Source organism: Heterocephalus glaber, unplaced genomic scaffold, assembly GCF_053883595.1.
Source record: "Heterocephalus glaber isolate CG9 unplaced genomic scaffold, H.glaber_assembly_v1.0 deba00000937, whole genome shotgun sequence".
Taxonomy (NCBI): Eukaryota; Metazoa; Chordata; class Mammalia; order Rodentia; family Bathyergidae; genus Heterocephalus; species Heterocephalus glaber.
The window spans coordinates 5,550,344-5,570,643 of NW_028258173.1; the positions used below are offsets into that span (position 1 = coordinate 5,550,344).

Consider the following 20,300-nt stretch of genomic DNA (forward strand, 5'->3'; position numbering starts at 1 on the left):
GCCAGGCAGGGCAGGGAATGCCTTGTCCCCTCGTCCTGACAGCCACTCCAGGGAAAGGTCAGAACGTGGCCCATTCTCGCACACCTCCCCTCCTATCACGTGTTCCCAGCTCTAGGTGCAGCCCCACAAAAGCTGTCCTGCAGCATCAGCAGCTGGCCCAAGTCCTGGCGGAGGGCTGGATTTGCTAAGATTTCCCCTCGAGCCCCTCAGCCCTTGGGTAGATGCTGACCAAGTGCACAGAGTAGGGAGGAGCCCAGTGTGGGCTGTTGATTGGGGCTTTAGATCCTGCCCAGGGAAAGGAAGGATAGGCGAAGGGTCCCTCCCAGAGACTGAGGTGTCCCAAGCTGCAAAGCTGAGAAGAGTGGGAAAGGGGGGGAAGGTAGAATGGGGTCACTAAGGCCTCAGGGAGTCACCATGAGCTGTGAGGATGGGGTCCCAGAGCTTCTCCTGAGTGAGGGGCGGACTTCCTGTCTGAGTTGCCACTGCAGTGTCTTTTGTCCCCAGCACTTGTACAACATCGAGTCCGAGATCGAGGAGTCAGACTACGATTCGGTGGAAGGCAGCACCAGTGGGGCATCCTCGGACGAGTGGGAGGATGACAGCGACAGCTGGGAGACAGACAATGGGCTGGTGGAGGATGAGCACCCCAAGACAGAGGAGCCCCCCATCCTTCCCACCGAGCAGCTGCCAGCTCCTGAGGAGGACAAGGGGGTGGTGATCAGTGAAGAGGCTGCCACCGCTGCCATCCAGGGGGCTGTGGCCATGGCCGCCCCAGTGGCAGGGCTGATGGAGAAGGCTGGCAAGGACGGGCCCCCCAAGAGCTTCCGAGAGCTGAAGGAGGCCATCAAGATCCTGGAGAGCCTCAAGAACATGACCGTGGAGCAGCTGCTGACGGGCTCCCCCACCTCCCCCACTGTGGAGCCTGAGAAGCCCACCAGAGAGAAGAAGTTTCTGGACGATATCAAGAAGCTGCAGGAGAACCTCAAGAAGACCCTGGACAACGTGGCCATAGCAGAGGAGGAGAAGATGGAGGCAGCACCCGACACGGAGCGCAAAGAGGACAAGCCTGAGGGGCAGTCACCAGTGAAGGCTGAGTGGCCCAGCGAGACCCCTGTGCTCTGCCAGCAGTGTGGCGGCAAGCCTGGTGTCACCTTCACCAGTGCCAAAGGCGAGGTCTTCTCGGTGCTGGAGTTCGCACCCTGTGAGTGGGCCCTCGCCTGCCTTCACCTTCCCCTGCCTGCTGCAGGGCTCATGATTTTGTGAACACATCTGGTTTCTCCCCCTGCCCCCCGCCCCGCCCCGACCAGCCTCCACTCCTGCCCCGGGGGGCCAGGCAGCGTCCTGTGCAGGAGCAGTGGGAGACAGGCCCCTGGGTTTATTCCCCTGACCGGACCTACCAGACACCGCCCCACCAGGCCATGCTTCCTGAGGTGCAGTCAGTTTTGCAGGTGGAGCTGCCAGGGCCTCCCAATAGGGACTGATTCTTCTCTTTTCCCCTCCAGCAAATCACTCTTTTAAGAAAATTGAGTTCCAGCCTCCAGAAGCTAAGAAGTTCTTCAGCACAGTGCGGAAGGAGATGGCACTGCTGGCTACCTCACTGCCTGATGGCATCATGGTCAAGACTTTTGAGGACAGAATGGCAAGTGGGCTGGCCGGGGGGGGGGGCTTGGCGGGGGCCGGTACAGATGTGCTGCATGGTCACTCGGTGCCCAACAGACTGCCAGCCTTGGGTTCCTGGATCCTCAGAGCTGCCCAGCACCTGAGCAGCAGCCACTCACCTGCCCACTTTCACAGGGAGGGAACAGTTCCATCTGTGGCCTGAGCTGTTATTTCCTCTCTTTCTTTAAAAATTAGCTTAAAATTAATTATATAATTCTACGTTTGCTGTGCTTTCTGAAAAATCAGAACATTTCAGAGCTAGAGTTGTCCTTAACCAACCCTGGCCTCCTTTTCTCCCCAAATCCGAGGCCCTTTCTCAATCCCCAGAGGACCTGACATTGGACATTGGTGGATCTACTTCCAGATGATCTTTTTAAAGATAGTTTTGCATTCTTGTGTACCAGCTTTAGCACACAGTATTTCATATGATTCAGTTACACAAATAACGTGTCACTAAACGTGACACCTGTAGTTTGCTCTGCTCGATGTGGTAGTTGGTGAGACCTGGTTTGACTCAGCTGGTTCCTCTAGCTACAGAAGAGCACATTCCATTTCTTGTTCCACTGTTTGTGGCCAGGACCCAGCGTTCCTCAGTCCTGTTCAGGGCAGGCAGTGTGAGGAATAGACGGGCATGTCCTGCCTAACAGCTTACTGAACAACGCTTTCACGGCCTCAGCTTTGGCCCTGTTCTGAGACGCCAGAGAGAAGAAAGACTTGGGATCCTGCCAGCTGCTCCGACAGCGCCATGGCCAAGAGGTCCTTAATAACACTTTTGTTTCTCTTGGGTTTTGCTGAAAGTCCTTTAGAAAATTCCAGCCAGTCTCAGCTCTGCTGAGAGATAAAGGGAGCTGTGTATTTTGTTTTGTTATGGTTTTTTCCAAATCTCAGAGGCTCTCAGGATGGCACAGATCCGAACATACATGAGAGGATTTTGTTACTCCAGTTGTTACTTCACCCCTCCATCTCTTCTTGCCCTTCGCTCCCCTGTGCTGTTGCCCTGGCAGTCATTCACATTGTGGCACATGCACACACGCCCACATGCCCAGACCCCACATGCCACGGGTCAGCTCTTCGGACTTAACAACTTTGTGGTCTCCCAACACTTGCCCTGGAATTGAGATCCTCAGTGGTGCCATCCTTGTGGTGGAGATCACCCTGCCTCTGCTTGGAGTGCAGATATTTACATGTAGAGCCTCTGTTGCTAGCAGTATCTAGAGAGCCGGGCCCTGTGTGCCGACCGTACCCTCTCTCCCTCCCTCCAGGACCTCTTCTCAGCTCTAATCAAGGGCCCCACTCGAACCCCCTACGAGGACGGCCTCTACCTGTTCGACATCCAGCTCCCCAACATCTACCCAGCTGTGCCCCCCCACTTTTGCTACCTCTCCCAGTGCAGTGGCCGCCTGAACCCCAACCTGTATGACAATGGGAAGGTGTGCGTCAGCCTCCTGGGCACCTGGATCGGCAAGGTGAGTGAGGCATCAGTGCCCCAGCTGGGGTGAGGAGAAGGGTCGGTGTCTCTCGGACATACCTGACGGCCCTGTGTGTTTCAGGGGACAGAGAGGTGGACCAGTAAATCCAGCCTACTCCAGGTGCTCATCTCCATTCAAGGTACGGCTGGGCCAGGCGAGGTCACACTGGCTGGGTGTCTGTCCCCTGGAGGTGGAAGGCAGACCCGCCCTGATGGCTTCCCCCGCCGCTGACCACGGGTGTCCTCCTCGCAGGTCTGATCCTGGTGAATGAACCTTACTACAACGAAGCCGGCTTCGACAGCGACCGGGGCCTGCAGGAAGGCTATGAGAACAGTCGCTGCTACAACGAGATGGCCCTGATCCGCGTGGTGCAGTCCATGACCCAGTTGGTTCGGCGGCCCCCGGAGGTGTTTGAGCAGGAGATCCGGCAGCACTTCAGCGTAGGCGGCTGGCGGCTGGTGAACCGTATCGAGTCCTGGTTGGAAACCCACGCCCTGCTGGAGCAGGCCCAGGCGCTGCCCAACGGGGTTGCCAAGGACAGCAGTTCCCCAGAGCCACCTGCTGTGGCTGAGCTCTCAGACTCCGGTCGAGAAGAACCTGAAGATGGTGGAGTGGCCCCTGGAGAGGCCTCCCAGGGCTCAGACTCGGAGGGTGGCGCCCAGTGCCCAGCCTCAACTAGCAGGGACCACACAGATCAGACTTCAGAGACGGCGCCTGACGCATCCATACCACCCAGTGTCAAACCAAAGAAGCGGAGAAAGAGCTACCGGAGCTTCTTACCGGAGAAGAGTGGCTACCCTGACATCGGCTTTCCCCTCTTCCCTCTCTCTAAGGGTTTTATCAAGAGCATCAGGGGTGTCCTGACGCAGTTCCGGGCTGCCCTGCTAGAGGCGGGCATGCCCGAAAGCACAGAGGACAAGTAGCTACCAGCCCTCATGGAAGGAGTGTCACGGCGGGAGAGGCCAGCCGCTGCCTGCTCACTCCCTCCCTGGACCCTCCCTTCTTCCTGGACCCTCCCTTCTTCCTGGCCCCTGCCCCCAGTTCGAGCCTCCCACTGCCCTCTTCTCCCCAAGGCAAGTTTGATTCTGAAGTGCAAGAAGTGTCCCGAGATGCTGCGTTTCTGTTCCGAAACAATCTTTCAACAGGCAGGTCCCCTGTGGCAAAGAAATCCGGAACCCAGTTGTGATTTTCTGCTTGTCACTCCAGGCAGAATGTCCCGACACTTGCTCCCTTGCTGTCCTTTTCTCAGGTCAGAGGTGGGGTGCTCTGGGGCCCTGCAGATGGGCAGGAGAATGGATGTGCCTTGCATGAAGTATGGCCTGCTCCTGCAGTGCCCCTGGTCCCTTTTAGCAGTTGGACTGTAGCCTCCCCACATCCCTGCCGCCACCACCACTGGGTCCCCAGTCCTCCAGCGTGAACACTGTCCCATGGGAACTGTAGCTGCTATTGCTGACTTCCAGCTCTGGCCTGTTTGCCATATTATAACCCTTAGACCTGTTGAACTTGCTCTCTCCAAGAAGTCAGGAGCAGGCTAGGTTCAGGGCAACACCGGGAGAGGTGGTGGCCCTCACACCAACGTGGAGTTGAGGATAGGGAGCTGCAGGGAGAAACAGCTGCAGGTGCCTCGCTTGCTTTTCTCATCCAGGGCGGGTGGGGCACTGGCAGTTCTGGCCCAGGCCATGCCTGTGGGGACTTCATAGACTTGTGCTCTCCAGCAAGGAGGCAGGGGCATGGGCCAGGCAAGCACCAGGGCCTTCCCCACCCAGCAGCTCAGCCCTCTGTGGGAGGAGAGCAAGAGTGAGGCCTTGGCAGCCCTACACTTCCACACCACGGGCTCAGTCCAGAGAGGGTGGGAGGCAGTAGCAGCAGGAGCTCACCCCTCACCCATCTCCTACCCAGAGACAGGCCCAGAGGTTTACACGTTTTCTAAGCTTTTGATAATGTGAAGCTCCAGGTTAAGAGGATGCTGTTGAGCACATTGCAGCTATGTAATTTCTGGTGTATGTATGTCATATTTAAGATTGGGAAAAAAATCTCAAAAGCAAAGATATTAACTCTTAATAGAAAAAAAGACAAAAAAAAGCCAAAGCATGATGCGTTTTGTCAGCCTTAAGCGGGCTCCACACCTGTGCTGAGCCAGGACCACCCAGGCAGCAGAGCCTCGGGAAGGACAGAGCTGGACCTCACGCCGCAGCACTCCATGGCACCCAGACTGGTATCTAGAGACACATCCGGAGTGCCTGGGGGACTATGCTTCCCGTGCGTCGTTCATGTGGAGATGTGAATGCCTACTGCTTATGATACCTGTATAAAGTGCTGTGTGATTAAACTTTTTTTTTACTTGCATTTTTTTTTTTGGTTGGCTCATTAACAAGACAAGGTGACACCATTAAACCTGCCTCTGCCATTCAGCTGGGCTCTGTTGCCTTTCTTCCTCATGTCCCAGTGCCCCTCACATTCCCCCTCCCCAGGCAAGGCTTGTGGCAGTGGGTCTTGGATGCCCCAGGCCAAGTGTCTTTGGCATCTCCAGGCAGAATTCCCAGGGCTGGTAGGATCAGATGTCAAGTGGGTCAGTCTTCTTGCCTCTCGGCTGGGTAAAATTCCTGGCTCGTATGGTATTCTTTTTTTTTTTTGGTACCGGGGATCGAACTCGGGTCCTTGTGCTTGCGCAGCAAGCGGCGAAACCACTGAGCTAAATCCCCGGCCCTAGTATGGTATTCTTCAAAAGCCAAGTGATCACAGTGTCCACCTCCGGACAGCTGTGGTCCCCAGCAGCCAGACTGACCCATTCAGCCCCTTCCAGATCTGGGGAGCTGACTTCAGAGTCCCTGTGGTGGGCAGATGTCACTCCTGGGCTGGATGCCCACAGGGTTGCTCAGGAAGACTGGCATCTGCTCCTCCCTTCTTTGAACCTCTGCCCAGCACTCCTTACTGTACAAGACTTCGTGATTAAGGGCAGAGGCTGATGAGTGAGCCTGGAGGAGCCCGTTTGCCCTCAAGGGAACTGCTATCTGCCATTTTGACTTCGGAAATCTGTCCCCAACTCCTTGCCAGTTTCCCTAATGCCTTTAATGCATTTTCCTTTTCCTGCTCACTCCATGCTGATCTTCAGCCACACTCAGCAACTGGCTGTGTGGCCCAAGGTCAGAGACAGGAGCACAGAGCCATGGCCTTCCTACGTGTGGGTTCAGGCAGCCTGCCAGGCTCGGGGGCCTCTTCAGGCTGAAGGTGGCCTGAGCAGGAGTGCCTAAGAGGGCTGCGTGCCCACCACCAAGACACTCCAGCATGTCGTGCGATACAGGAACACCACTGGTGTCACTGACACAATTCTAGGGCTAGAACAAGACCCCATTCCCTCCCTAGGACAGGATCAGCAGGCTGGGGATATCACTTTATTTGGACTTGATTCATGGAAGAAGCCCCCCAGAACTAATGGGACTGCCTTCCGCAAGCAACTGGCCCCAGCAGTGGGGCTCTTGCCCAGGGCCCCATTTTGACCTCTGGTCCTCAGAGCATAGCCTCCACCGCCTTTCCACCCCCTTCTCTGGAAGAGTCCCCATCACCCCAACATGAGCTGTAGGCAGGCCCTTCCATCCAGGGTGGGAAGCCCTACCTCAGCCTATACCAGTAGATAAGGGACTGCAGGGCCCATGGGCTCATAAAGCCTTCTGCTGGGGCTTCTGGGTGGGTGGGGGCTCCCTGCCGCCACTAACCATCCAGAGGTAGTCAGGCTGCACCTGGCCCTGCACAGCCTCAGAGATCAACAGCTCCCCGTCCACAGCAAACACACCCCTCCCATCCTTGCACTCCAGGCGGAAGGCGACCACGGGCACGTGCACCAGGTATGGGCAGCCATACTCCATGTGCGTGCCATTCTCCATGGCCAGGAAGAGGCGCAACAGCATGGTCCTCGGTACCCCTGCACGCACGTAGAACAGATGCATAACACCAGCCGCACAGCGGCCCATGGGTGCCGTGAACATCTTGCTCGCCATGTGAGTGTGCAGCAGTGCCAGCACCAGCACAAAGTCCTGCTCGGGCACCACAGTCCAGTGAGAGGGCACTGGCTCCTCCAGGGGAACAAGGTGTGAGTCCACAGGGCCCCCCTGCAGCAGCAGAGGGGAAGTGGGTGTCTTACTCAAGACAGCACTTCCTGTGGGGAGGTAGGCCAGTTGGCCCCGGTAGGTGCGCAGGTTCACCAGGCGAAAGAAGGTGCCCACAGTGAAGCGCTTCTCCCCCAGGCACCGATACTTCTCACTCTCCACATCCACATCAGCCACCAATCCCCAGGCCAGGCTGAGCACAGAGAAGAGGCGAATCCCTGAGGCCGCGTGCAGGGACAGAAGGTTCATGGGCGATAGGAGCCTGCCGCATAGCAGCCGTGTGCAGTTGGTCAGGAGATCTTCATTGGTCACCTGCCCATAGCTGCAGGAGAAAGGTCAGATGGGACAGGGCAGCAGCCTCCAGGCATCCTCCCCTTCCTGCTCCTGGGGAGTGAGACCAGGCCAAACAATGTGTCGTCCCGTCCCCAGGCAGCTGTTCAGGAAAGTGACAAGTGGCTGGAGCCACCAACAGAGGACCCAGAAATGAGGACAGAGCTCCAGGAGAAGAGAGAATGGACACTAACTCGGCCTACAGCAACCTAGAAAAGGAAACTTGACAGTAGGGGCACAGAGATGGCACCGAGGCCCTGGGCTCTTACCCAGCATAGTGATTCAAAGAAGCGGCCAGCGCGTTCCCAGAGCCTCCTGGGAGGCTGCACAAGGGCTTCTGGATGGCGGTCTCCCAGTCCGGCCGGTCCATGAGCCCATTGACCACCTGTCGGAGCAGGAGCGGCCTCAGGCTGAGCAGCCCCACCCTGCCACCCTGCCCGCCTCAGCCAGCCTCTGGCGCAAATCTCACCTCGTGCATCAGCCCGTCCCCAGACATGATCACCAGCGCGTCCCAGCGGCCCAGCTCCTCCGCCCGCACCAGCTCGCGCGCGTGGTTCTGTCGCTCTGAGGGGAGACCTGCAGTTTTCAGGGCTGGCTCCCGCCCAGGGAAGGCACACCCCGCGCTGGGTGTGTGTGAGCGTACTCACCAGTGACCGTCAGTTTGAAGGAGACCTCCGCCTCGGCCAGAAGGGGCAGCACGAGCCTCTGGAACTGCTGCAGCGCCTTGCCCTTGCCGCCGCGCGGATTCAGCAACACCAGTACGCGGCAGGGCCGCGGGAGCGCGCCCCGGGAGCAGCCGCACGCTAGGAGAACGAACCCGAGAGGGCCGCGTCCGCAACCGGCCACCAGGAGCTCAGCGGGAGCACTGGGGCGGAAGCGTAGCGTCCGTCCGCAATACCTGGTGTAACTGACCCAATAGAGCCCGGCCCGAGGAAGCGGCGGGGTGGGGGTGCTGACACCCCCTTTCCTCGGCTCAGGCCCGGCCAGCTTTTGACCTGAGTAAAAGTGCTTCTCTTCTGAGTCTCCAGCCCCTTTTCTGGCGGTCCATCATTTTTGGAGAGGGAGAGGGGGATCCCCCGCAGCCCTTCCCAGCCAGACCCCCACAAACCTGGGTCCATAGCCTCGTCCTGTGGCTCCCGCTGCCAAGGGGTCCCCGGCGCTGTCGGGGTGCTGCCCGCGGTGACGCCGGGTCCTGCCTTCAGCTCCTTATCGGTGCCTCCCAGGAGGGCGTCAAGGGGCTCGCCCTCCCCGCCCGGAGCTGGGGCTCTGGGGGCACCCGCGTCATTCCCTTCGGCTTCCAGATCTGAGGGATGGGAGGGGACAGCGCTGGCGGCGTCCAGGGCCGCGGCTCTTGGATGTCGGGTGAGGGCCCAGCCCGATCCCAAGACCACGACCGGCGAGGTGCGCGCTGCTGAGTCGCCAGAAACCCGTGCGTCCCGGACCTGGCTTTCTGAAAGGCCGAGAGAGCCGAGGTCCAGCGCCGCCAAAGAACTGAGCCCCCACACTCCCGAGGCGAAGGGTCTCTCTGGGGACTTCGTGTTCTGGGCCCCGTCGTCTGACGAGCTTCTCACCCTGCGAGGCTGCAGGGGGAGTGGAGTACTGATTTTATTCCCAGAACTTGAGCTGACATCGCTAAGCACGAAGTTCAGAGGGACTGGGGCCACCACGCGCCTGCCAGGCTCGCGCTCCGAAGGGACACTCGCCGAGAGTGGGCAGGAAGGCTGCAGCGTGCGTGGCCCAGGTCTCTCCTGCGGGCCGCCCAAGAGCCCCCGGCCCCCGGAGGGCGGCACTACCCAGGGGGACTGACCGGTTGGCCGTTGAGACGCCCACGCCTTTCCCTACACTGACCTGGATCGGAACACAGCTTCGTAAACCCCGACGCAGCCCCACGACTGAGGGTCCACGGAAGCGCCAGCTAGCGTGGACTCCCAGGCCTCGCTGCCTCCGGCCTCCCTCAAACTTTTCGCAGCTTCTCGGCGATGCCTCGGCGCAGGGAGGGCGCTGTATCCCTTCCCCGGCTGGCCACGCCCCGCCTTCATCCGGCTCGCGGGGAAGGGCGCTTCGCTCGGCGCGACCGCAGTCTCCCACCCTCACCCCTGGTCCCTCCGCACAGTCCTCGACGCTGTCCGCGCCCGCGGCTCGGCGGGCTGAAAAAGAACCGAGGGCTGAATCCTGGGAACGGCGAGTCCCGGACACAGTATCCCAGGCGCGCGCAGGTGAGCACCCCGCACAGGAGGAGGCGCAGGCGAGCTCGCCTAGGTGCCGACTTCCGCGCCGACACTGGCCGCGCGTGGCTCTGCGCTCGCTCACGATCCAGAGCTGCACCCCGTCGTCGCGACCTCGCAGCCCCGCGCGCTGCGGGCAGCCGGGATGCAGCGCGCCCGCCCCAGCCCACCAGAAGCCAGACTCAGCCCGGCCCTCACCCCTCCTCCAGGCCGGGACGTGTCGTCCTCCCCTCGCCTTCACCCACAGGCTCCCCTCTCTTCCTCCCTCCCTCTCCCGCAGAGGATTAGTTTTCGTTTCTGGATCAGCTCAGCCCAGAGCCCGAGGCAGCGTGGAGCCCCGTCCCGGGCAGGGCTGGGCTGGCTCCGGGCTCCGAGCCCGAGTACGAGATCGCGAGAAGGAAGCTTTGTCAGCAACCTTAAAAGTTGGACCCTTTCCCCAGGGTGCCCTGTCAGGCTCACCTGGACCAGAGAAGCTGCCTGCAGAGGGCGAACAAGTCCACGCTTCCGGCCCGCTGGAGAGGAGTCTGGCAGGGTGGACGGGCCTAGGGGTTCGGGCCGGTGGTGGAGAGGCACGCGTGGAGGGCGTGGTCCTGCAGCCTCAGCCCCTCCCGCAGGCTCCGTGGGAAAAGCGGAGGCGAACGGGGAGCGAGCGCGCGTGCGTGTGTGTGTGTGTGTGTGTGTGTGTGTGTGTGTGTGTGTCCGCGCGCACGCGCGCTGGATTTCACGGCAGGTGACCTGAATGTGTCCACGACCAACTAGAGTTAAATCCCTGGAAGGTTATTTGCGTAGACTGCCAGGAAGAAGTTGCCAAGGCCGACTTGACCCAAGTAAGGCAAGAGTCAGAAAAAAAAACCAACCCACCCACCCCACCCCCGGGGGCCGGGGATTTAGCTCAGTGGTTCCGCCGCCTGCCTCGCAAGCTCAAGGTCCTGAGTTCGATCCCCGGTACCAAAAAAAAAAACAAAACAAAAGGCTGAGACTACTGTCGGGGCCCGGGCTGCAGGGGGCTCTCGCGCCCACGCTGGTGCCCATCCGACCCCCACACACCCCTCTCATCGCTTCGTCAAGTCGAGAAGAGGGGAGTCCGGGAGCGGCGCGGAGCATGCCTCGGTGGTGTCTTCTCCTCCAGAGGGCAGGGTGGGCTGCCCTCGTCCCCCCATTGGGGGTCCCTAGGCGGGGCAGAGGGACCGAGCTGGGGCATCGCGAGCCCTGGACCGCTGGGTGCGGAGCGTCCCGAGCCCGCTCGGAGGTGACTCAGCGACGCGCTCACGAATGGAGAAACTCCCGGAAACAAAAAACCAGGGCAGGCAAAGGGAGGGGGAGGGGAACCGTCCCCGGTCCCCAGAGCCGCCAGGCGCGTCCGCAGGGTTACGGTCCCGCGTCTCCGCCGCCCCCGACCTCCCCCATCCTGCGCTGGCGGGGGAAGGGCAGCCGCAGCGCCGCGGTCACGCGCGGCGGCAACGCTAGCGGCGGCTGCGGGGGGGCTCCCCGCGGGAATCGAGGGTCAGATCTGCCCGCCTCTCTTTTCTGATCGCGTCTCTTTCCCTCTCCACTCCCGGTCCGGACTTCGGCCCGGAGAAGCCGCGAGCAGGAGGAGCTGTGCGCCCCAAGATCTCACCCTAGGAGGGGCTTGGCTGCGGGAACCGGCCGGGACAGCCCCCCACCACCACCACCTTTCTGCATCCCCGCACTCGTATGGGCCTTTCCAATTTGACCTGAAAAGCCGGTGTCGCTAAGACTGAAGAGGGGAAACTGAGGCACGGGGACAGAAAACTTTATGCCTGAGTTCGAGGCTCTGACGCTTGCCTGGGGTAGGCATCCTCTTTTCCTCTGGGGCCCCAGGCTGCAGGGCTTAAGTCGGCGGCGGGGTTGGCAGGGGCGGAGCTGACTGGAAACAGTTGGCTAAGGGAGGTGGGGCAGCCCGCTGGGCTCTTTAACCCTGGCCTGGGAGCCCCGCTGCCTTCCTGGCTCGGGAAGTCCCAGTGGGGCGGAGGCGAAGGGCAGAGCCGTCTGGCCCCTGCTGCAGCCGGCACAATGCCTTCTCTGTCCGGCCTGCAACCTCACCCCCTGGCCCCCTCACCTTCAGGGACTCTGCTCTGCCCGCCTCATTCATGTCATTCGCCTCCCCATACCCGGCTGCCTTTTCCAGAGCCCTTTCCCTTTCTCCTTGTCTAAAGAATCCTATTCTCTTTCCAAAAGCTTACCCATGTCCATCCCTGACCAAGAGTCAAGGGCAAGCCACTGCTTTGCTTTTGACACATGGGAACCCAATTCCAGAGAGGAGGGGGCTCTCTCCAAAACAGACCCATCCCCAGAGGAGCCTAGAAGCAAACCCCCAGGCTGGGAGGCCCTGCCAGAGCCTGCCGTGTGTTCTAGGCCACCCTGGGTGTGACTTCCCATCCTGAGAGCTCCCTGGGGCTGCTTCTCGGTTGGCCATGCCAGGTGCTGGGGATGCTGCACACTACATGGAGGTTCAGGGGAGCACATGGGCCCAGGAGGATTCTACAGCTCCTGTGGCCTTTGCTTGTTTTTCTGTGCTGTGTTTGGGGTGACCGTAGCTCTACCCACTGGGGGCATTCTTGCAGAGGCCAGAGTCTACTGAGCCTTTAGTCTCTAGCTTCCACTGCCCCTCACCAACCTTCAGGCCTGCCAACCCTGGCTACAATTCAGGGTCATTACTTCTGGAACACTGTCTTCTTCTTCTTTTTTGTGGTACTAGGGATGGAACCCAGGACCTTCACACTGAGCTACATCCCGGCACTTTTTAAATTTTTTTATTTTGAGACATGGTCTTACTAATTGCTGATTGCTTGGGCTGGGCTCCATTTGCATTCTCCCTGCCTTAGCCTCCCAGAGTGCTGGGATTACAGGTAGGCACCACCAGCACACATAAAAGAAAGGAGAGAGGAAAGAGAAGAGCGTGTGCATATGTGCTGGAGATTTAACCCAGAGCCTTGTGAATGCTAATCACAGTTCTACCACTGAACTATATCCCCAGCCCAAGATTAGTTGTTTAGATTTGATTTAGATGTGCTCTGCATTGTTTTTTTTTTTTTTGACAGGGTCTTTGTAGTCCAGGCTGGCCTCGGATCCTCCTGCCTCAGTCTCCCATAGCTGGGATTACAGAGTTGGGCCACCACGCTCAGCTGCCTGACTGTCTGTGGACATGTTCTTTCTCAGTGTAAATGGGAAGGAAAACCAATATGTTTTTAGGACCCTAGTGTGAATCACTGTTTCGTGTTTTCATGGAAAGATGAACTGGGTGTGCATGTTTGACCCTGTGAGTTTCAGAGGAAGGAGGTGTTAGGAAGCCAGGCCTACCCTTCTGGTGTTGCTGGGGTACAGTCTGTTGGGAGGAGTTGGTTTTGTTTGCAGCCAGACTCCCACACTCTTCCAGCTACCTTGACCTTCAGATCCTGGATTCTGTCTTGGCTTATGACATCTTCAGGTTCCTGAGCAGATGGATTTGTTCCCCAGTCCTTGGAAGAAGAGTTGGGTTTTGCATTGGATGGTGTATTAGGCACCTATTTCTGTACAGATTTTTTTTTTTTGGGTACCAGGGATCGAACTCAGGTCCTTGCGCTTGCGCAGCAGGTGGCGAAACCACTGAGCTAAATCCCCAGCTTTGTACAGATTTAAAGCATCACAAACACATCATCTTACATTTCTGGGGGTTTGAAGTCTACAGTGGACCTGAGAGGCTATGTAACCCGGCTTTTTCTAGCTTCTAGGGCCCCCCTGCATTACTTGGCTCAGGACCCCTTCCTTCACTTGTAAAACCCGTGTAGCATCTTCAAATCTTATCTCTGTCTGGCTTCAGCTACCAGGTGTTAAATCTCTGTCTCCGTTTCATAGGGAGCCTGGGATTGCACTGGCCCCACCCAGATAACCCATCTCAATAGTAATATCCCAGCTCACCGTCCTTAATTATACCACAAAATGCCTTTTGCACTGTAAGGTAACATATCCACAGGTTCCAGGCTTATGACATGGATATCTTTCAGGGCCATTATTTTGCCGACCACAGATGGACAGAGAAATAACCTGGGAATTGTGTCCTTACTTGGCTCCAGAACCTTCTTTGCCAACTCCCTTTCCCCAGATCTACCCAAGCAAATGCAAACCAGGACCTTGCTTCCCCCCTCAATGCGCATTTGTGGAGTAGAGTTAAAAACATCCTCACTGGGATTGAGACATGATTTTGTAGACTTTGTGGTCTTTGACTCATCCAGCACAAAGAAAACTGGTTTCCATTTTTGAAAATTACCCAAGAAGGAGAAATTGGTATCTTTGCTAAACATAGTAATTACAGGATTGCAAAACCTCAACTTTCCACCTGAGAAAGGGTTGGAAGCAGACCAGCCTGTCCATTTTCGGCCTGGCAGAATTCCCACACTGCTTTGCAAGAAGGGTATGCCCCTTGGGCGTGGCCCCCTGAAATGAGGCACGCATGGAAACGTGTGGCCCGCCCAGCTCCTGTCACATGACCTGGCAGCCCAGCTGCTTCTACTCTTCTAGAAGAGTGGCAAAGCCGGACCAGGCCAACCTTACTGAAAGCCACCGCCCTCAGGAAGCGTCACTCACTGGGAGCATTCCATGGGCTCTGATGGATATCAGCTCCTGTTTGGGACCAAAGTGGGCTCTGACCTGGGCTCTGATGCACAGCCCCACATCCTATCCTTGTGAGGGGATTGCCACACACCTTTCTGCCCAGGCTGCAGCCAGGCCCACTCCACCCAACTGCCTTTCCCTCATGTGCCCACAGAAGCTGGTCTGGAGACCTCCAGAAAAGACAGGCCCAACAGCTGTGTGGGCCCAGGAGACCTGGGGACCAGGAAGCCAGACCTGGCATCTCTGAACTGGGAAGCAGGAAAGCAGAGCTGCGTTTATCTCAGCGGCCCAGCATTGATCGGGCAGCTCAGGGGATGGGTGTGTGCGACGTTTGCCAGGGGCTTTTTGTTTTCCACTTTCGCACCTCTCAAAAGCTAAACCGTGTCCTTGGGTGGTTCCCAAAGCAAACAGAGAGGCCTGGATGTGACTCCCGGCCAGGCTGTGCCTTACAGATGATGAGCTGAGGCTGTGTCCACCCACCTGAGTGTGGACCCATGAGGCTTTTCGGGATGCTCCCTGTCGGCCCCCTCCACTCCCCTTTTACCCAGACAAGGAAACCAGGCAGCCTTCCTCCATTGAAGCCAGTTAGCAGGGGAGCCAGGGGACAAAGGAGGGGTGCAGGCATCCAATTTCACCAAGCTGGAAAAAGGCAGGGAGCCTGGAGCATGGCTTGCCTGCTCCTCCGCTCATTATCCACACGCCCAGAATAGAAATTCCGCTTCTCTGGAGGCTCATTTTCTGAAGGTCAAACCCTTCGGTTCTTTCCAGGCACAAGCCTGGTAATTTAAGCAATGATTATGTGGGGTGGGCTGGACAGCTGGGGCTGGGAACAGTGCTCCGGACAAGGGTTGCCTTTGCCTAACTCTGCACCTTTGTGCAGCAGGAAAGGACACTGGGCAGATCCAGTCTGACAGGAGAGCCCTTTCCAAAGGCAGAGTTCCCGTGTCCTCTCTGCTCATTGCTCTCAAGTCCTGATCACAGCATGGTGACTGGAATCTTGAAAACGAGTTAAGATGTCATTTCTCCTCCAAGGCACCATCAGATGATCCCAGCTGCCCCCTCTAACAGTCCTCACTTTGAAACAGAACTCAAGGCACTGGGGATGCGGCTCAGTGGTAGAGCACATGGATGAGACCCTGGTCCTATTCCCAGTATCACACACACACACACACACACACACACATTCAAAGCTGTGTGGGTAACCAAGTGAATACCTATGGTTGCTGGAGATTTGGGTTTTTCATATTTGGTATTTTAAGGCTTGCAAACTAATTCATGACAAAAAATCAATTCATGAAAAAAATAACTATAATATGTATTTAAAACAAAACCGAAGGAACCTGGAGAGTGTTCTAGAGCAGGGAGAGCTGCAGAATGATCTCTCTCTCTCCCTCTCTCTCTCTCCCTCTCTCTCTCTTCCTTCCTTCCTCCCCCTCCCACCTTCCCTCCCTCTCTGTCTCCTCCCTAAAAGTGTAGTCAGCAAGGTTCTGCACACGGGAGGCCTGGAGTACTGCTTGCAGGCTGACCTCTCCATCTGCGTCCCTCTGGCAGAGGCAAGAGCGCCCCCAGGGGAAGGCGCTGCATCTGGACTCCAAGTGCTCCTGCAGTGCACCCAGAAAGGGCACCTTCTCTCCCCCACAGACTGGAGCCCCGCCACGGGGGCACATGGTCCTCATGTAGAGTTAAAAAGACACATCAGGCTTCCTGACTCTGCGTGACCTAGAAAAGTCCATAGCATCAGAATCGCATTTGCAAACAAGCACAGACCAGTTTAGGCTGAGTTCCGGTTTTACTGTGACAGTATCCATAACTACTTGCTTCTCTGATTGAGAACTTTGAGCTCTTAAGAAGGGAAAACAGGGCCAGGGATTTAGCTCAGTGGTTCCACCGCCTGTCACACAAGCACAAGGACCTGAGTTTGATCCCTGGTACCAAAAGAAAAAAGAAGGGAAAACACTCAATAGCTGCAAAGATGATCAGTGTGGGATGGGCGTTGCCTCTTTGTAGCTGTTGGCAGGCAATGTCATTCCTGTGGGAGAGGGCACTTGAGGTCCTCACGTGTGGTTCCGTCCTCTCTGTCCACAGCCTTCAGGGGGACCAGAGCCATAAAAGCTGGGCAGAAGCTGCAAGGGCAAGCTGGTCTCTGAGGTCTCAGGGGCACTTAGTGTCCTGCAGCCCCTAGACCAGAAGCTTCCTTCCAGTTCTACAGCAGGACCTGTGTGCTGTCAGTGTTCAACAAAAGCCAGCAGGTCCACCATGAAGACAAAGGTGGAAAACTAACCCGGGGTTACCAATCAGCCCTTGGAAACCTTCAGCTGAGCCTGGTGGCACATGCCTGTAATCCTAGTACTCAGGAGGCTGAGGCAGGAGGATCACTTCATGTTTGAGGCCAGCCTGTAGTACATAGTTGAGACCCTATTTCAAAAAAAAGTAAAGATTAAAAAAAATAAGATGAAAGACTTAAAGTTCCTTTAAAAATTAAACATAGTGGGCCGGAGATTTAGCTCAGTGGCGCTACACCTGCCTTGCAAGCACAAGGTCCTGAGTTCAAGCCCTGGTACCAAAAAAAAAAAAAACCCCAAACAACATAGAGGTCAGATGCAATGGTACATGCCTATAGTCTCAGCCATTAGTCACAGGAGGCTGAGGCATAAAGATCACTTACTTTTTTTTGGTTTGGTTTGGTTTGGTTTTTCAAACTTGTGGCAATCCTTCTGCCTCAGCTTCCCAGGTGCTAGGATTAAAGGTGTGTACCACCATGGTTGGCACAAAAGTTACTTGTGCCCAGAAGTTCAAGGCCAGCCTGGGCAACATAGTGAAACCCTGTCTCTCAAAAAAAGATTTAAATATATAATTGCCTAGCTACTGCACTTCTAGGTATGTACCCAAGAGAAATGAAAACACATGTCCACTAAAAACTCGGGCACAAATGTTCATAGCAGAAGTATTTACAATCACCCAAAGTTGGAAACAGCCCACATGTTCCTCGGTGGAGGAGTGAGTAACTACAACGTGACATATTCATTCAAGGGAATGCTATTTGGCCATTGGGTTAGTTGGTTTTCTGTTCCTATAACTAATACCTGAGGTAATCAACTTATGAAAAGGAAAGATTTATTTTGGCTCACAGATTTAGAGGACTCAGTCCATGGCTGGTTGGATGGTTGGAGCATGAGAGAAGTGTGTAGTAAAGCAAAATGGCTTACCTCATGGTCAAGGAGTGAAATAGGCAGCAAGAGAAAGGGCCTGGGGTCCCACAGTACTCTCAGAGGACACACACAGTCATTGAAGACCTCCCACAAGGCCCGCCTCTTAAATGCTCCACTACTTCCCAATAGCACCAGGGACCTTTGGGGGAAACATGTCCAAATCATAGCAGTCCTAAAAAGGAATGGAGTCTGGATGCAGTACTACAATGTGGATGAGCCTCAAAAACATTACACTAAGAGGAGGATTGCTCATGCCAAAGGCCACATAGCGTATGAGTCCATTTGTATGAAATAGCGTGTCCAGAACAGGCACATCTCTAGAGACAGAAAGCAGATCGATGGCTGCCAGGGTCTGAGGGAAGCACATGGGGAATAACTGCTTAATGGCTATGGGGTTTTATTTTGGAGTGATGAAAATGTCTTAGAACCTAAATAGCTGTGGTGGTTTCACAACATCATGCTTAATGTGCTTAATCCCACTAAATTGTTACCTTATGATGGTTAATTTTATATTATATGAATTTTGCTATAATTTTTCTTTCAGTACTAGAGATTGAACCCAGGGCCTTTGCACTAAGCTACATCCCTAACACTTTTTTTTTTTTTTTGACAGGGTCTCCCTTTGTAGTTCAGGCTGAACTTGCACTTGCTTTGTAGCCTAGGCTGGCTTCAAACTCATAGTGATCCTCCTGCCTCAGCCTCCCGAGTGCTGGGATTACAGGTATGTACCACCACACCCGGCTTTTTTTTTTAAATGTGGAGATGAGGTCTTGGTAAATTGTTGAGTTGCCCATGGTGGGCTCAAACTTGAGATCCTCCTGCCTCAGCATCCAAGAGTGCTGGGATTACAGCTGTGGGACCCATGTGTGGTTTGGTTTTGTTTTGATTTTTAGTGAGGGGCTTGAAGGAACAGGCAGTGTCCCATTCAGGATCATGCTTTTGTCTCTTTGGCATTGTGTCACTTGGAGATCAGTACTCCTACTTTCTGCAGCTGCTCAGCGGCACCTCCTCTATCCTGACAACTGTTGACAGGTCACAGTCAGAACTTTGGTGGCCTTATGTGGAGGGACTTTATCTTGTTGAAAAAGTAGTATCACTTGCAGGAGACCCTAAGTCCTAATCCTTGGTTGTCATTGTTATTTTCTTCCATTTTCTTTTCTGTGTTTCCCTCAAGAGGCATGCAACGTGGGTGGAGTTTTTTTGTTTTGGTACTAGGGATCAAACTTGGGACCTTGCCCTTTCAAGGCAGGTACCGGAACCACTGAGCTAAATCCCCAGGCCACATGTGTGGAGTTTTTATTGATGTTTAACTACATACAGAAAAGTACAGAGGTCATAAACTTTTCGAATGCATGAACTAATACACGTGTGCTACTACTAATAAAGAAAAATAACACAGCCTAGAAACCTCTCATTGTGGCCCCTCCTGTCCCTCCCCAATTCCCCAAGGGCAACCACTCATATGATGTACTATTATATTTTGGGGGGAAAAGATTTAAAAATTAAGCAAAGCAAAAATCCATTAAAGATGGAAAAATTTTAAGCCCCAACCTTGTGTCAGGGATATGACTCAAGTACAGAGCTTGCCTAACATGAACCCTGGCTGGGTTCAGTTGCCAGTGCTGCCAAAACAAACCCTTTTTGGTTATGAAGGCCTTGCCCAGTGGCTGGGACACCCTCAGTGCTTAGAGGACTTCAGGTGTGTTTGGGCTTGAGCCACCCCTTAAGGGAAGCCGCTCCCTGGAGAGGATGTGGCGGGCCCCTGTGCACACGAGGAGCCGCTGGTAGCCTGTCACTTCTGTGCCACTTGGTGCTGTGGCTCCCAAATTCAGCAGCACATTAGAAGCACCTATACTGGCTCCATCATGAGAGATTGTGACATTTTTCAAAGATTCTTAGTGACGAGAGAAAAATTCTGATGTGTCCTAAATTTGATTCTGGAGAACAGAGGGAAGGAGAATTGTGGGAGGGCCTCAGTTAATAGCTACAGGCAGATCGAAAACAATAAAATACCATTGCACATTCCTGAATGTTCAGATCTTAAATCTGTTACCACCTTCTAGGCACCGCTCCAAGTCCCTGATGGACTAGCCTGTTCTCTCCTCTGTGTAATCCTGTTCTCTCATCTATAACTCAAATGAGACAGTTTAGGCTTTCCTACCCCCAATTTTTGTTATAAAAATGTTCCTAGCTCTAGGTCCAGCAGATATGTTTCCAACCACTATCTAACCCTGCTGCTGGAGATTGCAAGAATTTGTTCTGAGGCCTGGTTCTTTGCTGGCTAGCATCTGGGATGACTCAGTGAGTCCTTTTATTTCCCTAAGACCACAATAGGACTCCTTCGGTCTCGGGAGCTTTGAGGGAACATCAGTGATCTAATGGATAGACAGAACCACCCGGTTAGTGTCAGGAGGACCTGACACCTGGCTCCCCAGAGGTTGGGCAAAAGAACTCACAGAGACCCCTGTATTTCCCACAGAAAACATCTTGAAGGGCGTCATTGTCCCCACGACAACGCCGCCCGCCGTGTCTGGAAATGAGTCAGGCGTTGTGCAGACATGACACCTACTACAACAATCTCTCCCACTTCCTCCCAGACCTCGGCGTTGGAATGTGGGAGTGGTGACAAAGCTGGCTGCCACCCAGGCTCTGAGGAAAGGGGGCCAGTCTTGGTTCTGCAGTTCTGCCAGGCAA

The 20,300-nt window shown here is 55.5% G+C and overlaps 3 protein-coding genes across 10 annotated transcripts in view; 2 read left to right on the plus strand and 1 right to left on the minus strand.

Moving 5' to 3' along the window:
• Ube2o (ubiquitin conjugating enzyme E2 O) overlaps positions 1 to 5,474 on the plus strand; it is a 53,924-nt gene extending 48,450 nt beyond the window's left edge. For all 4 annotated transcript variants that reach the window (XM_021241228.2, XM_087208439.1, XM_013078178.3 and 1 more), the window contains exons 14-18: positions 505 to 1,201; positions 1,503 to 1,639; positions 2,922 to 3,125; positions 3,210 to 3,267; positions 3,381 to 5,474. In XM_021241228.2, coding sequence (XP_021096887.2) covers positions 505 to 1,201; positions 1,503 to 1,639; positions 2,922 to 3,125; positions 3,210 to 3,267; positions 3,381 to 4,051 — 1,767 coding nt within the window. In that variant the 3' untranslated portion in view covers positions 4,052 to 5,474. The remainder of the gene's footprint in view (positions 1 to 504; positions 1,202 to 1,502; positions 1,640 to 2,921; positions 3,126 to 3,209; positions 3,268 to 3,380) is intronic.
• A 1,028-nt stretch (positions 5,475 to 6,502) lies between these two features.
• Positions 6,503 to 11,374, minus strand: Sphk1 (sphingosine kinase 1). Of its 4 annotated transcripts, XM_087208441.1 has the most exons (7): positions 10,246 to 10,383; positions 9,004 to 9,141; positions 8,670 to 8,864; positions 8,209 to 8,364; positions 8,031 to 8,125; positions 7,831 to 7,946; positions 6,503 to 7,553 (listed from the first exon to the last, which is right to left on the minus strand). In XM_087208441.1, exons 3-7 carry the CDS (start codon positions 8,677 to 8,679, stop codon positions 6,785 to 6,787), a joined length of 1,146 nt encoding a protein of 381 aa, XP_087064567.1. In that variant the 5' UTR covers positions 8,680 to 8,864; positions 9,004 to 9,141; positions 10,246 to 10,383; the 3' UTR covers positions 6,503 to 6,784. The 4 variants fall into 4 exon arrangements, with proteins under 4 accessions (XP_087064567.1, XP_021096888.1, XP_087064566.1 ...); XM_021241229.2 differs by lacking the exon at positions 9,004 to 9,141 and having other exon boundaries at positions 10,246 to 11,374; XM_087208440.1 differs by lacking the exon at positions 10,246 to 10,383 and adding an exon at positions 9,410 to 9,576 and having other exon boundaries at positions 8,670 to 9,141.
• Positions 9,636 to 20,300, plus strand: part of Prpsap1 (phosphoribosyl pyrophosphate synthetase associated protein 1) — an 80,864-nt gene continuing 70,199 nt past the window's right edge. Inside the window, exons 1-2 of one of the 2 annotated variants that reach the window (XM_087208442.1) lie at positions 9,636 to 9,777; positions 18,220 to 18,327. The gene's annotated coding sequence lies outside the window, so the exon portion shown is untranslated. Of the gene's footprint in view, positions 9,778 to 11,416; positions 11,598 to 18,219; positions 18,328 to 20,300 lie in introns of those variants that run through there. The other variant, XM_087208443.1, reaches the window with a different exon arrangement.